Consider the following 18545-nt stretch of genomic DNA (forward strand, 5'->3'; position numbering starts at 1 on the left):
TGACAGCTAAAGAAACCATTTCACCAGATTTAGCTTCTTGGATATTGTGTTCACTATACTGTGTTCAAAATGTACTTCTCATTTAATAGAAGAAATGTAATCATGTCAATATAGAGGATTTCAAATTCTCACTCCGGTAATTAAAAAAAGAAAAAAGTAGGATAAGACATGAGAAACTCCTTGAAAAGGACAGTCTCCATTATAGCACCTCATGGAAGCTTTGTTAGACGACCTGTCATTAAAAACTAGAAAGACCATCCAGCATCGGGAGCTTTCAGACTTCCAGGTATGACAACAAGCCTATTGCTGGTTTGCCCACTCTGACTGTGTCAGTATTTGCTCCACATACCAACTGCTCTGACCCTAAAGTAAGCCAGAATCCCACACAGCCATATGTAGGCACATTCCAACCACAAAGAATAACTGGGGATTCTTCATCCTGTAAACATCCTGAACAACTGGTTTTGGTGGTTTGATGGGAACAGATCCTCACCTGATCAGGAATACCAACGATCACCCCACCACTCATGTCTTGTTGGGAAATGTTTGCAGTCCTCAAGCTGTGAAAGTCATCAGGTGCAGCAGTCATGAATACCATGTAAACATCCCTGTTGGTAGGACAAACAAATAACAGTGGGATTCATTCGAGAAAACAGAACTTGTTTGATTCCCTGTCTGACAAAAAGAAATTAATGCAACGTAAAAATTAGATTTAAAAAATCAGCAGCATCATATGTAACCAGCTCCTAAATTACATATTGTTATAATTACACAAAATTTGTTCTAAAGCCCAAACTGCTCCTGGTATATCTGACTTTTAGCACCTCCAAGCCTGTAGTCATCTTGGTTATTAGTTAGGCCCCTCCCCCGTGTGTCGCTATGTGTATAGGCACTGTTAATGCTAGCATGAACAGATCATTCTTGCTGGCTGTTGTAGTGGCTTGAGCTAACTCTCATCCCAACTGTTTATATTTGGTTATAGGAGCTGGAGTGGGCATTAATGCTCCACAATTTACAAGCTGGGACCTGCCGCTAATCCATGGTTAAAGCCTTTACCCACATCAACACTGCAGGCAGAGGCTAACATCTGCAATACTATTAATAATTACACATAACTGTAGCAACAACAAAGAGAGGCTCGAACAAGAAAGGCTTGAAACCCTTAGAAAAGACTGATCAGAGTTGGTTCAATGAACTCTGATCATGTTCATTCGGAGTTAAGCTCGTGTGTGTTTAGAGACAGAAAGCCATCATGTTACCAGGATTCTCCAGAGAAACACAGAAATAAAGAGCAGAGCCTCCATCTTCATTTAGTGGACAGAGGAATATGATCACAAATCAGTGTGGGCCAAAATTTGTATCTTAAAAACTAGGAGGGGATAAAGTTATACCAACATACTGTAATATTTTTATAATATACACTAGCAAACTTTCATGCTGTGTGTGATATTAAAAATATTGTATTGTGTGATATCACATTCTATTGTGATACAGCATTTTAATCTGACCTTTGATTTCTAAATGCTTCATTAAACTGTCAAATATACAAATATAGACAACTGTGGGATTTGTCTAAAGTATTTGCATATGCCATAGAAATGTTAGCACTCACAGTTTACTGGGCAAGGTTTATGCAAAGTTTCAACAAGACCAGTCCACTTATGACAAACGCGATCATACGAGCATTATAGTACGATGCAGTCTCTGCATGATATGACTATCTATTCAGCTGTAACCTGACAGGGACAAAGTCTAGGAGACAGAAACTGAAGATAGACACCATTTACTGATGGACCTGTTATATTAGGTGACAATTCCACGTGAAAGTCAAAAGAAATGAATACATACAGGGCAAGTCTTTATGAGGCAAACATGATGTGCATCTCACACGAAAGCGATTTAGGTGATTTTCTGTGAGAAATGTGTAAAAAGATCCGTACTCTGAATTTCAGATACTATTGATCTGTTTGTTGTGTGTCTGAGGGTTTACGCAGGGACGTTTTGTGTAAGCACTGATTGCTACAGTAGCATCCAATCAATGCTTACAGTGCAAAGAAACTGGCCTACAGTCTGACAGCTGCATTAATGTCTACACAATCTAAGAGTTTGAAAGATGGACACACGTGAGATGATCATAAATCCACAACAGAATCCTTTCTGTCCTAACATACTGATGAGAAAATAACTGAAGCACTCGTGTCAAGAACAACAACAAAAAAGGGAAACATGCCTAACTTGGATTTCAGTGATTGTGAAAACAAACATATGCAAATGAATTTCCTCTGTGCGCTTTGCCTAATTCAGGAAATCACTATCAGTCAAGTTGAGTGTGAGTCAGTGAGTATGTTATGTTCACATAGACTGTTACCTCAGGGGCTAACTTACCAGATGAAATGAACCTTTATGGAACGGAAACCCAGAATTTGTTTCAAGTCACATTTTAGCTTAATCTGCATGGTGGAAAGTGCCTGTACCAGAGACATGATTGTTGCTGCTTAGGTTAAAATATCTAGTATATGTCAATAATGTAACAAAAAAGAAGAAGAAAATCTGTGGCGGTGTAAAAGTCCCACTAAATGCGTCTCTCGGTGTACATCTAAACTATATAACGATTAACCGCCAACTGTGAGTTCAATTTAAATTTTCCTTTACAAATGTGTGTTTGTTTAGGAAGGAAAAAAATGTGTGCGCACAGTGTTCGGCAATATAGACTCAAAGGCAGCACCAAGACTGGCACGAGACTATTTCCACTGCACTGAGGGTGGGAACTCCAGGCCTCGGGGCCGCTGTCCTGCAGGGTTTAGATGTGTCCTTGATCCAACACAGCTGATTTAAATGGCTCATTTTGAACGTTGACATATACATCAAGGAATGGACCAGCCACTGCACTGATGTTAAACCAGTTCAGAAGTTCATTTATCATCATGAACCACCAATTTATGAGCAGACAAACCAAAGTGCACTCCAAGATTCAGTTGCTTGTAGAAGCACGTTTAGCAGCAACAGCTCAAAGTCATTGTTTTCTGTATGACTATCAGTCTCTCACATCATTGGGGAGTCATTTAGGCTCACTCTTCTTTATAATGTTGCTTCACTTCATTGAGGTTTGCACAAATTTGTTTATGCAAAACTCACGACCACACTACTTCTATTAAGCTGATGTTTAAACTTTCTAAAATATAAAACCTGCTAGACACCGGTGTTGTGCCAAAAAGTGATTGTCTGCCAAAAACTGATTTCTGGTATTTGCCAAAAAGTGATTGCTCGTATTTAAACTGCTATAAGTAACTTGTTGGGCTATAATATGTGAAACATATGTCAAATGCTTCCCTCATGGATGACATAAAGTCATCTTGAGCCACAAACAACATTCGTGTAACAAGGTAGAAGCCGCGATCAGTTTTTGGCAGCGACTTTTATATAACCTTTATTTATTTAGTTAAAAAAAATCTCATTAACATTAAACATGTCTTTTGTAAGAGTAAGTTGGCCAAGAGGACAGCAGCAATGGCAGCAAATATTACAATAGTTCAGTAAAAATATTTTAAGTGAGGATAAAGGAGCGGATTGGTTATAATGTAAGTACAGGGTGGGCCATTTATATGGATACACCGTAATAACATGGGAATGGTTGGTGATATTAAAGTCCTGTTTGTGGCACATTAGTATATGTGAGGGGCAAACTCCTCAAGATGGGTGGTGACCATGGTGGCCATTTAGAAGTCGGCCATCTTGGATACAACTTTTGTTTTTTCAATAGGAAGAGGGCCATGTGACACATCAAACTTATTGGTAATGTCACAAGAAAAACAATGGTGTGCTTGGTTTCAACGTAAACCTCCAGCAGAACCAGGCTCAGGGAGGGGCGGGGCCATCTGCTGACCGGTTGGGGTGAGAGAAGGAAGACAGGATGAAGACATGCTGTGGAAGCGAGACAGAGATTAATAACAGATATGATTCAATGCAGAGAGGTCTGTTAATACATAGTGAGTGAACCAACCAACCACAGCATCTGTGGTGAGAGAGTCATCAAGGAGTTCAGGCACTCCATCAAGCTCACAGTCACAGACTCAGGTGAGATTCTAGAGTTGCAGGGCTTCCTCCAGAGCAGCTGTTAGAAACACAGCTGCATCTTCTTTCTCTCACACACAGAAAAGAGTGAGACAGAGTGAGGCATCAGGGAGTTTAATTACCAGCTTTAAGACAAATGAATGAGAGTGCTGAATGATAGCACTCATGAGTGGTGCAGCATGCTTTAATTACTACCCACTAGTGAATGTGTCAGCAGCTGAAACTGTATTAATGGTGATTTAAAGAAACGAGTCCCAGTGTGTAGACCAGGCAAGCTGCTTCACTTGTAACACACTGGCAGAAACCCCAAGTCAGTTAGGATGACTACCTGAACATTTGAATGTTTCCACTGGTCACTGAGGTGGTACGTTACAGGGATCCAGTCTGTTCATTTACAGGACTCTACTAGAGCTGCTTTGCATGACTCACAGTTGAAATAATGCTTCTTTGTCTGATGCAGGGCCTTGGTTCACCCCATCAGTCGTGCAGGGGGTCGTCTGCTCTGCAAAAGTGCACTTTAATGTAAACTGTGCAGCAGTGCTGCAAACTAATCCAGACGAAATAAAAGCACAATGTCAGGAGCTACTGCAGTTCAGCATCAAACGTAGGCCAAATCAATCATTAATATGATTTTCATGATCATCTTGTTTGTCTTAATGTTCTTATGATTCAAAGAAACATCCAGCAGCTGTGAGATCGGCTGTACTGATTTAAAATGAAGTGTGTACGGCCCCAAAGCCTCTGAATGAGCTGCAGATGTGTTTCAAACTCCTGTAACAAAAGCAAACATGTCTGCATACCGGCTAACTTTGTCCACACACTGTTTCTGCTCTGCAGGTTTCACAGATGAAGATGCAAATAGTGGAGGATACGGGGATGGAGGAGATTGGGTTGGACTTTCATTAATATTTTGTCTGTTAGTTTGGGCTGTTTGTTGTTCCTGCTGCTTCCGCTGTCGTCATAATTACCTGCAAGGAACTAAAGCCATTATAGCAGCATCCTCCTGAAAACAACATCTGCTCTGCTTTTCCACAAGAATGAAGATGCAGAGGTCTGGCTTTAGGATCTGAGCTCAGATAACATCTGGAGTTTAAAGCATCATTTTAATCTTCTTCTGCACAAAATGGCTCAGTCGAGTGCTGCCAACTCCAAGAGGTTTTCGGAGGATCGGGTGATGGAGATCTATAAAGTAGGAGTAACATTATATAGCTACTATGTCAAAATTCTATAGTATGGTATATGATATGGCACAGCCCTGCTGTAAAGATCAAATGTGTGACAGTGAAAGGTGCTACAAAGAAGTCGGGAGAGAAATGCTGCAGAAAAGTCTCTTTAGCAAACAACGAGCAAACATAAAGCCCGTCCATTTCACATTTAAGGCAGGTAGTATGTTTGTTTTTCTAATGTTGACAAACTGACCCTCCATCCATCCACTTCTGCTGATCCTTTTCAGGGTCGCGGGGGCGCTGGAGCCTAACCCAGCTGTCTTAGAGCGAGACAGACTGAAGACCTGTCCAGTCCGCTGTCCCTACTAAGTGCATGTCCTTGAAACAGTGGAATAAAAACTAAAGCAATGACAAATAATGATCCTCATCATCAACATTACTACCGAAATGTGAACTAGCAAGTACAGCCTGAGCTCATAGAAACAACATCTTTGTAATCTGTAACAGTTTTGGATTTTTGGACATGTTAAACAACTTTTAAAGGGTTTTTCACAAAGATGCTGAACATTAAATGCAGGATGCCACAGACATCCATTTTAGCCAACAATCTGCCATCTTCACCTCCAGTGTTCAAATAAAACGGAGACGTTGTGACATCAGCAGGAGACAGAGATCAGCTAGAGACACGCAGACAGTTTAAGCAGGCTGCTGTTCAAGTGGAGGCTGGTATGAATCCTGCTTCTGTTTATGTTTCCTGTTGAACAAAAACTTGACCAGAAACTGACATACCAACTTTCAGACTAGCAGATCCATCCTCCTTCCCTCCATCCTCTGTGTGTCCTTCTGTCTGACCTGCAGCTGAGAAACAGGTGTGAGGTGTCAGCTGTCAGGTAGGTGATGAGTGAAGAACAGAACAGAATCCATTTCCTCTTCAAACTGCTGTCAGACATGAGCTGTGTCCCAATTCGTCGGCTGCATCCTTCGGAGGACCCGGCCTTTGCGGTCTACGTGGGCCGGGATGGTGGGGACAGAGAGGCTGTAACTACATCTGCTGGTGTCACTGTGACCTCAGAGCAGTTTACATGAAACATGAAACGAATTACAACTTTTGCGATATTGACCAGCTCATGATGCAGAGTGTAGACTGTATCTGTGATAATGAAAATGATTTAAGGACTGGTTTATGACACGTCTATAAAAAATATAAAGTCTGTACAAATGTGAAACTACAAAGTTAAAAGCAGCTGGAACGACAGCTGTTCAAAGCTGAACACTTACATCAGCCAGAAGACAGAGTGAGTCCTCCATCTCTCTGAAGGAGGCCATCGTGGTGAGCACAGATGCAGCAGCAGTGTGGATGTGTCCACTCTCACAGTGTCTCTCTTTCAAGTTTGTCCTCACATTCTCAAAAAAGAACATGTCTATGCAGATGCCCAGAGCCTAACAACACACCCGCTATAAAAACTTTTGCACCACCAGATTTTCATATACTTACATTTGAAAGTGTTCGTCTCCTGCATTAACTCCCACTTCGATCACTATCATTATCAGAAAAATATCTCCTGTATGGCCCGCAATGAATCCTGGGATATGTTGGGCCACAAAGGACACACCTGACCCATCCTTCAAATTCAGGGAAATGAAGGACGCATTTGGAAGACTTCAAATTTGAACAGCCTTCGTCGCGTCCATGTGATACAATTTCCTACAAATGTGGCATTCGAAGCATCCTCTCCCTGAATTTGGAAACACCCAATGTGATGATAGAGAGCAGGAAGAACCAGTCTCAACAAGAGACACACACACCTGATTTCCTGTAACTGCAGAGGGGAGGAGCCACCCGAGCAGGTGGGAACAGGAAGAGAAACAGCTGAGCCTCCGTCAGAGCAGCAGGAGGACGGTGGAGCTGAGGCAGGGTGAGTGTTAACACCACATTGTTGTAGTTTTGCTGTCAGAGTCTCTGAGTGTGTTTGTTTGTGTGACTGTAGAGAGAAGAAGAGTCACAGTGAGCTCTGTAGCTGTGATTGGCTCAATAATCACCTTCAATGGACTGAACGCAGAGAACGAGCCGAGGAACCTGACAAACCTGTTTGTGTGTGTGTCTGTGTGTGTGTGTGTACCTGTTTAGACATGTTTGTGAGGACAAAGAGTTGGTATGCTACTATGTGGGCTAATAGAGTCCCACAAAATGGCCGTCCTCACGAGTTTGAGGATATTTTTGAGGCTTTTTGGTGTCCTCACTAAAATCTGAAAACAAGTGTCTGTGTGTGTGTCTGTGTGTGTATGTGTCATAAAGAGAGTCGAGTTCACGGTCGCACACTTTCTATCACAGAGGCTGTATCCCAATTCTTCGGAGCCCCTCTGATGACATGGTCCAAAAAATAAATCAATTGTGACCACGAAATGCTAGTTGGTGGGCACGAAACACTTGACCAATAACCGTGATCCTTCCCAGGCCCTTGCCGTTGGTTGACAATAAAATCTATCCCGGCGTCCAGGCCCTGTAAAGCAACTGGGCTCTCAGTATCCTGTTTAAATGTCTCTCCGTAATAATGGTTCCTTGCATTGCAGGCTTTTCAAAATGCATTGTAGCTCATTCCCAGCCTAAAATAAAACTCACTCATACCGTCTCTGTCCACGGTGTATAGGTTTAGCCTACTCTCATGCTTGTGTCTCTACGCAGCTGTCCAGGAATTGTATCAATATGATATGCGCACGTTATCTATTTTGTTGCCACAAATGCGTAATTCATTGCCACGTTATACCCATTTCATGCCCACAAATTAGCATTTCATGCGCACGTTATACCTATTTCGTGCCCTCGAAAATAGTATTTCGAGGGCACGAAATAGTATTTTGTGGCCACAATTTATTTATTTTTGGGCCATGTCATCAGAGGGGCTCTGTACAATTCAGGTTCTGCAGCCTCAACGATCCTCAAGGGCCACGTACTCAAGGACCGCTAAGGCCGGAAGTACGAGGCTTGTGAAATGGGCGGTCTAGCCTCCGTCGCGCTGCCCCGGTTGCCTAGCAACCATGATACTAACAGCTGGAAACGTTTCACACAGCTTTGTTTGACAGAAATGAAGGAGAACATATTTTAGACATCTTTGTGAAGGACGCATTTCGAGCAGCCTTTGAATTGGGAAAGCCTTCGGTGCGCCACTGTGACGTAATCGGCCTTAAAATGCAGCCTTTAAGGCTACAGACCCTGAATTGGGATACAGCCTTTATGAAAGTGCGACGTTTGAGCCACTTCCTGTTCTCAGTGCCAGCGTCCTGATCACCGAGGTTTCTGTTGCTCTGATATCTGATATTGATTATATCGGTAAACAGGCTGTAGGCAGAAACATCAGGTCTGATCTGAAAATCCCTTCAAAAACAAACTTTAAGAGTTTTATGTCCGTGTGAGGCCGCACGCTGATTGGATAACCACCTGTCAGTCTCAGGGTATTAGCCAATGAGCGCGCAGATTCACAGTAAGATCTTATCACGTCATTCTTTTAAACTAAAACATCAACAGTGAAACTGTAACGTGTCCTGTGATCTATAAACACTCTGTGATGAATAATCTGAAGTCATTTTGAGCCTGACAGTAGTTTCCTGTCACAGAGCAGAAGCTGCAGGCAGTTTTTGGCACCTTTAAATTTAATTTATTCCAAAATAAATCAATAAAGGTAGAAAAGAACTCTCAGTGACATTAAAAATCTATTTTTAAAGACAGATGTGACCAAGTGCAACAAATATAAGATGAGATGTTTACAGATATTTGAAGTATTGATCACATGTAGAACACAGAGCAGGTCCAATAACAGAGTCATCCTGCTCACAAACAGCAGTTTGGTTTCATGAGCTCACTTCCTGCAGTGATCCTCAGCTTCTCTCCAAAGGAGCCGTAACATGTGGGCTCCTCACCATGATGATGATCCCAAACACACTGAGTTCCTTCATCCACCTGATCATGTACTTATTAAATAATGTGATGGTTTTGGTGTTTTTTAAAGACTTTGAGCCTCTAAAATAACTGGTTTGGACTTTAGGGCCAAAGCTCCAACATTAGAAAGCCGTCAGTGTGATGCTTCCAGTACAACAGCACCTCTGAGTGTGTGTGTTTACCTCTCAGACTAACTCCACCCTGACATCAAGAAGATGGAGGAAGAGGACGGAGCAGCATCTGCAGCATCCAGCTGTGTGTCTGTGAGGAGTGACGGGGTTACACAAACACCTCCACCTTACAGTCATGGACCTGCAGCAATAATGTAAGAACACTACTAACTTTATTAGTCATTTCAACATAACCATGACAGAATCATTGATCTGTGATTGGTTCAAACTGTTTGATCTGAGTTTGATTTTTATTGACTCGTTTTCTTGCTAAGATCTGAACTCTGTAAGTTTAAGTGAAGTCAGTGCAGCAGAATCAGAGAGAAGAGCTGAGAACAAACTGAGTTCATTCAGAGACAGAAAAACTGGCTGATGATTGGCTGACCTGTCAGCGTCATGAGGCAGACACAATATCACAGAGGGATCAGCTGATCATATGGCTGTCAGAGAGAACTGATCAGTTACTGATGTTTGTGTTTGCAGAGGTCAGAGGTCACAGTCTCCAGCATCCAGCTGTGTGTCTGTGAGGAGTGACTGGTCCAAAGAATATCCTCCAGAGTTCAGTCATGAACCTGCACCAACAATGTTCTTCAATCATGGAGCTCAGCTGACCATGTAAGAGAGCTGCTGACTCAGAGTTCAAAGGTTGTTTCTATAAATGTTCTGCCAGTGACATCATAACTTAACCTAACACTGGTCTGTGTATGAAGTATCATTTAGTGGCAGTTGTTAAAGTTGTATAATGATGATGCTAGTTTGGGGTGTATTTTCCTGCTGATGCAAATGCATCTACTTTGCCCTTTGTCTGGTGCTTTGGACAAAGACGTCCAATGAAACTCAGAACGACACAGTTTGCACCACCAGCAGGCAGAGGAAGTGGCTGACATCCAGAAATCCTACCAGTGGCTGAACAAAGCTGGACTGAAAGACAGCACAGAGGCACTAATCATGGCAGCACAGGAACAAGCTCCGAGCACAAGACCCATAGAGCCCGGGGTCTACATGGCTCTTTTTGGGGGGGTTGTGTTGTATTAATAGTGACTTTGTTTCTTTGGACCTGACCAAAATCTTTTGTTTTTCAGTTCAGTTGCAACATTGACTAACACTAATGCAGGGGTCTTTTGTTATATTTCTTTAAGAGTTCAAATGTGTTCATTACATAAATAACATGTAATTTTCTCTGTAGCACTTCATGGATTTCATAAGCAACACACCTTAGTTGTTCACACAAAGCATAAAGGTAAAAAACAGTATATACAGTGTTATCTTCATTCTAGATGTCAAAAAGTATTTGTGGCTCCCAGTGTTTTCTTTTGTGTGGAAACTGGCTCCAAATGGCTCTTTGGGTCCTGAAGGTTGCTGACCCCTGACCTAATGGTATATTTTTTTTAGCTGGATCGTTCTATAAAAACATGAATCAAATCTGAGAAAAGTTTCCACCTGACCTGTTGAATGTTATTGAAGCCAGAAGTTTGCCTTCATACTGTGTTTCTTGCATGCCTTTTGTGGTGTACTAATTGATGTGAAATGAATGCAATGTGGTTGTGTTTGCAGAGGTCAGAGGTCACAGTCTCCAGCATCCAGCTGTGTGTCTGTGAGGAGTGACTGGTCCAAAGACACACCTCCATATTTCAGTCATGAACCTGCAGCAACAATGTTCTTCAATCATGGAGCTCAGCTGACCATGTAAGAGATCTGCTGACTCAGAGTTCAAAGGTTGTTTCTATAAATATGTTCTACCAGTGACATCATAAATGATTCCTAATGGTGGTCCGGGTACGATAATGCTAGTATCAATCGTAGTAGTAATGCAATCCAAGGTAATGATTTCTTCTCTGTTGCTGTGAACGTCTCTGCAGCCGTCTGTACTCTAATCTGAGACAACTATTACTGACAGAAACCATCACATCATCCAGTTTGTGTGTTTGCAGCTGCTTAAAAGATTTTAAACAGAGATTAATCAGTAATTCATGTGATGTGTTTGTGTTTGCAGAGGTCAGAGGTCACAGTCTCCAGCATCCAGCTGTGTGTCTATGAGGAGTGACTGGTCCAAAGAGAGACCTCCAGACTTCAGTCATGAACCTGCACCAACAATGTTCTTCAATCATGGAGCTCAGCTGACCATGTAAGAGAGCTGCTGACTCATTTACGGGTGTTTGAAATTCTGTGACCACTTTGTAATTTTAGTTTATATTTTAAAGTGTTTTTATTTGTAGTTGCCTGTATTTTTATTACACTGTGTGTAACGTGGTGGTTTATGCTGTTTGGGATCGTTTTGGTGTATTTGTGTCAGAACATCAGATAAATGATTTCATCACATTTTAAAAGAAAGTATCAGGATAATAATCTGAACTGAGTCATCAGAAATAGAAAGATGGTCTCAACAGGCCACTGAGCTGATCTCCAAAGAAATGCAGAAGATTGAAGAGTCCGAGGCTGTTTATTTGTCACAGGCATCGTCATACACGTACAACACAGTGAAATGTGCTGAGCTGCTCCTGTGACTGGACAAAACATTAGAAACAATCATTAAATGAAATAATGAAACATTGTGCAGATGTAATGTTAAAGTGCTTTGTGCCACATTAGCACAGCATGTACTGACAGAGCAGTGCAAGCAGAACAAAGCAAATGAGCAAAGTGATGTAAACAGAGTAACTGAACAGAGTGAGCAGAGTAATATCAGCAGTAATGAAGCAGCAGGATCAGTGTAGCAGCGTGTGACGTCATAATGAATCAGGTATGATCTGAAATATGACAGTGAGACAAGAACATGATGTAAGGTCCTGTTTAAACCCTGATGGTGATGCTATGAGGGGAGCATGTTCTGATTTAGGACTTGGATGGTCTGAGGATAGAAGCTCCTCTCTGTTTGTGTCCTGATGGTGCAGAAGCTTCTGCCTGATTGTAGAAGGAGCTGAAGCCAGCATCATCCCAGAGGTGAAGCTCCTCTGTGTGCAGACCTGAGGTCAGATTCCTCCAGGCTGATGTTCAGGATCTACAGAAACGTGTGGTTGTAGTTATTGCTGCACTGTGTGCTGACAGCAGATACTCAGAACAAAGCGCTGCACACGTGTTCTTTACAAACATCTGTACATAGAAAATATGGATCATGGCAGTGAATGAACACGTTTCTGTCATTTGTTTCATTGGCTTCTTTTTTCTGCCTGTGTTCATGTGATTAATGTCTAACACATAAACAGGTTTGTAATCAAACATCACATCATCAGGGAGGCATCATGAAACAAAGTTACTGCTGGAGGCTGAATTCAATTTGGTGGCAATGTTCAAAAATATCACTCAGATCATTTCAAAGCTTTTAGTTCTTCTTCTTCACTTCTGTAAAATAATAGAAAGGAAATCTGAACCCAGAAGTTCACTTCCTGATGACTGAACTCTTTCAAAATAAAGCTGAAAGCTCTGAATGTGACACCGCTGCTCCACCACAGTTTTTAGAGGAGGTCAAAGGTCAGTTGAAAGTGATGGATCCCAAACTTCCAGTACATCCAGTGAAGGAAATAATCAGCTCTGTGATGAAGGCTTTTACTGTGGAGTTTGTAGGCTGATCACTCTGTGTTTAATAAGACAGGCAGGAACAGCAAAGGAAACTTGGATTCTGAACTCAAACACAAGTTTCTCCACTTTGACTTTTCTCTGTGACCATCAGAGCTTCTGCACAGTGTCATCAAATCTGGATGTTTGTCACTGACAGTCAATGATTTTAGTGATAAAGAAATGTGTTCACAGAGGGAGGAAGAGGAAGAGGAGTGGTGTCTGTGAGGAGGAGCAGCTGTCCTGCTGTGCTTTGTGTCAGGACGTCCTGAAGGATCCAGTCTCTACCAGCTGTGGACACTGGTTCTGCAGACAGTGCATCTCCTCATACTGGGACCAGTCTGCTTCATCAGGAGACTGGTCCTGTCCCCAGTGTGGAGAAAGATCCAGAAGCAGAGCTGGACTGCAGACAGCCAGTCAGAGCAGCTGTGTACAAAGTAAGACTGAACATCTGTCTGCTGATGGACTCATTTCTGAAAACTGGACTTCTTGTTGTTGTTCAGACATTGAAGAGTTTTCTGTCTGTTTTTCTTTCTTTCAGCAGATGTTGGTCTGCAGGAGGTTTTAGATGAACATAAGATCAGTCTGAGGAGGAGATGTGAACGTGTGACTGAAGGAAGTGATGAAACAGGAAGTAGAACCCTCCTCAACAGGATCTACACTGAGCTCTACATCACAGAGGGACAGAGTGAAGAGGTTCATAGCCAACATGAGGTGAGGCAGCTGGAGACAGCTTCCAAGATGGACGCCCTCCATGACACTCCAATCAGGTGCCAGGACATCTTTAAAGCCTTACCTGACCAACAGAGACCCATCAGAGTGGTTCTGACCAACGGCGTGGCTGGTGTTGGAAAAACCTTCTCAGTGCAGAAGTTCACTCTGGACTGGGCAGAGGGCTTGGAGAACCAACATGTCAGTGTGGTGGTTCTGCTTTCATTCCGGGAGCTGAACCTGATCAGAGAGGAGCAGTACAGTCTTCTGGAGCTGCTCCATGTTTTCCATCCAACACTACAGAAGGTCACAGCAGAGAAGCTGGCTGTCTCTCAGCTTTTGTTCATCTTTGACGGCCTGGATGAAAGCAGACTTTCATTGGATTTCACCAACAGGAAGCTGCTGTCTGATGTCACACAGAAGTCATCAGTCAGCCAGCTGCTGACAAACCTCATCCAGGGGAATCTGCTTCCCTCGGCTCTCGTCTGGATAACTTCCCGACCTGCAGCGGCCAATCAGATCCCTCCTACATGTGTTGACAGGCTAACAGAAGTACGAGGCTTCACTGACGCCCAGAAGGAGGAGTACTTCAGGAGGAGATTCAGTGATGAAGAGCTGTCCAGCAGAATCATCTCCCACATGAAGACATCCAGGAGCCTCCACATCATGTGTAGAATCCCAGTCTTCTGCTGGATCACTGCTACAGTTCTGGAGCACATGTTGACTACAGAGCAGAGAGGAGAGCTGCCCAAGACCCTGACTGACATGTACTCACACTTCCTGCTGGTTCAGACAAAGAGGAAGAAGAACAAGTACCACGAGGGACATGAGACGAGTCCACAGGAGCTGACGGAGGCTGACAGGGAAGTTCTTCTGAAGCTGGGGAGGCTGGCGTTTGAACATCTGGAGAAAGGAAACATCATGTTCTACCAAGAAGACCTGGAGCAGTGTGGTCTGGATGTGACAGAGGCCTCGGTGTACTCAGGAGTTTGTACAGAGATCTTCAAAAGAGAGTGTGTGATCTTCCAGAAACCAGTCTACTGCTTTGTTCATCTGAGCATCCAGGAGTTTCTGGCTGCAGTCTACATGTTCCACTGTTTCACCAACAGGAAGTCAGAGGTGCTGAAGAACTTCTTGGGAAAAAAATACAGAGAGTCATCTCTGGATGATTTTTTGATGGAAACACTAACAAAATCCTTCAGGAGTAAAAATGGTCGTCTGGACCTGTTTGTTCGCTTCCTTCATGGCCTCTGTCTGGAGTCCAACCAGAGACTCTTAGGAGGTCTGCTGGGTCAGACAGAGAACAGTCCAGAAACCATCCAGAGAGTCATCAAGAATCTAAAAGAAAGGAAGACAAAATCCTCTCCTGACAGAAGCATTAACATCTTCCACTGTCTGATGGAGATGAACGACATCTTATTATCTCAGGAGATCCAAGAGTTCCTGAAGTCAGAGAACAAATCAAAGAAACTCTCTGAGATCCACTGCTCAGCTCTGGCCTTCATGCTGCAGATGTCAGAGGAGGTTCTGGATGAGTTTGACCTGCAGAAGTACAAAACATCAGCAGAGGGACGACGTCGACTGATTGCAGCTGTGAGGAACTTCAGAAAGGCTCGGTGAGTCCAGATGTGATCATTAATATTATCAGTTGGTGATAGTTTAGTTACTCAGTCACACAGTAATAAATTCTGCTTTATTTTGTGTTCACAGTGAAGAGTTGTTTTCATGCTTTTAAAAATGTTTTGTTTTTTATCAGAACACTACATTTGTATTATTCTGGCAGAGACCTTGGTAGGAGAGTGCACCGTCACATGTATGTGGGTGTGTAACTGTGAGCTTTTCACCACGTCGTCGGTTTTTAGTCTTACGCTGAGTTTGCAGTCTGACATGTTTTATCTGTGTGCTGTTTCCGCCTGGTCGTGTTAACACGGTGCAGCAGACAGTAATGAGACTGTTGCTCATGTCTGTGCTGCTGTTGGTCTGTTAGCATTGCTCCTTAGGAGAGAAGACTGAAGTGAGACTTTACAAAGAACGTGTTTGTAGTAAAGTGAAACTGTGTGAAACAGTGAAGATGGTCCAAAGCAGCCTCTGTTTGTGCTTCTGATCACTGCTCTTTCTGTCTGATGTTATTGTCTTTATCTGGGCTCTGATTGCACTTTCTTAATTTTTCCAACTAATTATTGAACGTGTGAACAATCACATTATCTGTGACATCATCACCATCAGCATATGTGCTCCAGTTCTTTAGTTTTTCTTTCCTCTGTACTAAAGAGCTGAGATGGACAGCAGTGTGCCAGCATACATCCAAAATTAGAGTCAAAGGTCACTGCAGGTCATTATTTTTATACTGTCACCACTCGTGACTCCGCCCCTTTACAACAAAAGTCACACAAACAGCGTGTGAGGTCACGAACACACCACAGCATCACCAAGTCACAAGGACGAGGCTCTGACAGGGACGACTCACAGCAGGAAGAGGTCAGTCTGTGCCCGTTGGCAGAGTGTTGGGCGTGATCACGTCGTATCTGCATTATTTGGTACGATCATCATAGAAATGATCAGAAATCATCACCAGACGAGAAGCTGAGCTTTGATTACTTGATGCCAGCATCATCATCATCATCCCTGGTGGTTGGTGACGTGTAGCAGCAGTGAGTGGGCCAGAGTGATTTGTGTGTTTGTTTTTCTTAAAGTGGATTGTTGAGTCATTCTGGCTCGTTTTGGTTTCACAGCCATCCTCCTCACCTGGATGCTGACTTGCCACTTAGTGAGAGCTCTGTGGAGATCTTCAGGTTCGCCAGTATAGTCGAGAGTCACTTTTATTCTTTTGGGACCCGACGCTGGAGATGTGGAGCTCACAGGGGCCTTACTTGCCGAGTTCTTCAGCGTGATTTCTCCACGGTGAACAGGTTTACCGTGGAGCACAAGAAAGCTGACCTTATTGCTTCGATGGAAACGGAGTAAGGCCGAGTTTTAGGACCACGGTAAGAAAAATATTCCCGATCATTTTAAGATAAAGTCGAGGTTAAAGTCAAAATTGTATTTGGAGAAAAAAGTTGAAATGTGGAGATTTGATGTTTCAAGACAAACTGCCAGGTTTGCTGTCCCCTCTACAAAACGCTTTGTTTAGATGAGTTAGTGAAACAAAGTGATCCACCGTCTTATGATAATAACTTTATTTCTAAAGCGCTTTCAAACAAAGTGCTGAACCAATATTTCATCATCCAGTTTTGCAGCATCCATCCTCTTTATTGTATGAAGGTGGAACCATCGATAACCTCGCATCCGTCCATTACAAGACATTTGATTTTGTACAAATCTTCCAGATTTGTGTTTTTCAGCTTTCTGCACCATCCTTTCAGCATCTTTATACTTTTCACCACACTGTGTTTATATAACACATGGATGTGTAACAGGAATCATTTCCCTTCTTTAGCTAACACCACTGCTGAAGTTTCACTGACTCAGAGAGTACAGCAGCTGTGGCACTTTGTCCTGAAACAGCAAATCTCCACATTTCTTCTTTATTCTCAAAGTCATTTTCACCTTTAATGTTGAAATTAAGGACATTATTTTTTCCTTAATGTGGCATGGGCCTTCTGTATAACAGAGACCCAGCAGTAACTAGTGAAGCCCAGTGTGAGGGTCTCTGTCTTTAAAATAATGAGAGCTGGTGATAAAGTGGTGGTGAGGGAATCACGGCTGAGACTGAACTTCGATCCGCCTCCCTGCATCCTTTTTACTTACCAAGAGAGTTTCCACAGATCCTTGTTACTGATGTGTACGTTCAACTGAGGGCGAATGTGGAAGTCGCCACTCAGACCACAGTAACGTCACACCAGACGCTCCCAGTTTATTTTGTCATTTTAATCAATGTACAGTTGGGAGGTCGCTCGCTGACGTTTGTTATGGCTCCATCAAGGAACCTAATAAATCTTTCTGTAGAGCTCTCTGTGGCATGTTTGACTGAAATGTGTTTTATTTGGTTCTGAAGGATATAAAAAAACAACAACAACAGCAATAGAATAATATTAAACACAAAGTGAACCCGTCTTCCTTCATTAAATAGGTTCTTTTAGATGTTAAGGAGGAATTGACTTAACCAGGCTGGCGGAGAATGAAGACAACCGGACACCTGCTGCAGATGGGGAATCAGTGAACTTTTATTGAGACAGAGACAAGCTCTCAACACAGCTCACATCAAGAGATTCCAAATATTTGCTGTGAGGATGGGTATATATTCTCTAAAACTTACAGGAGGGGGTTGTGAGGAAAGTGCTGCATTAGCAGAAAAACAACTCCATAAAAGGAAATCGGCCTTGGGTGTTCTAGTCTCTTCGCTTGCAGATATCTTGCACCTGCAGGCTGAGGCGATCGCTTCTTATCGCTCTCAAGGCCAAAGTCGTGAGCACATTTTTATTACACAGTTGCACAGTAACTTTAAAGCTGAACAATATTTAAAGCTGAATAATGTTTAAAGCTGAACAATATTTAAAGCTGAATAATGTTTAAAGCTGAACAATATTTAAAGCTGAATAAAGTTTAAAGCTGAACAATATTTAAAGCTGAATAATGTTTGATCAGATTATATTTTCTTCAAATCCCCCTTTTGACCCATCTTAAATGGGTCAACACACAAAAATAAGTAACATTCAAAGGAACACAGAGACGTGTCGAAGCCTGGCTCGAAAAACTCCTCGGGTCTTATCATTTGTCTTTATCTGTCATTGCAGATGAGGAGAAAAGAGTCCAGGCACCACCCTGCCCAGGGGTCGGCTGCAAGCAGTCTCGGTTCCCGACGAAAGCAGTAACAGCTGTCCTGCACACAAGGGTACAACGAGTTAGTGCAACCAGGGTAGTGACACAAAATTAACAGTTCCTGTAACTCAGCAACCAAAAAGCATAAGTAATGATAAAAATGTGGAGAGTACAGAGTATACT

At 42.7% G+C, this 18545-nt stretch overlaps 1 protein-coding gene across 1 annotated transcript in view; it reads left to right on the forward strand.

Moving 5' to 3' along the window:
* Positions 1-13056: 13056 nt before the first annotated feature.
* LOC147302918 (protein NLRC3-like) overlaps positions 13057-18545 on the forward strand; it is an 86081-nt gene continuing 80592 nt past the window's right edge. Inside the window, exons 1-2 of the mRNA XM_086284430.1 lie at positions 13057-13330; positions 13435-15220. Coding sequence (XP_086140556.1) covers positions 13057-13330; positions 13435-15220 — 2060 coding nt within the window. The remainder of the gene's footprint in view (positions 13331-13434; positions 15221-18545) is intronic.

The sequence above is a fragment of the Aulonocara sp. 'chitande type north' Nkhata Bay genome, linkage group LG23 (genome assembly GCF_057382095.1).
Source record: "Aulonocara sp. 'chitande type north' Nkhata Bay isolate Kocher_YH1m ecotype deep benthic linkage group LG23, A_spYH_male_GT1.1, whole genome shotgun sequence".
Classification (NCBI taxonomy): Eukaryota; Metazoa; Chordata; class Actinopteri; order Cichliformes; family Cichlidae; genus Aulonocara; species Aulonocara sp. 'chitande type north' Nkhata Bay.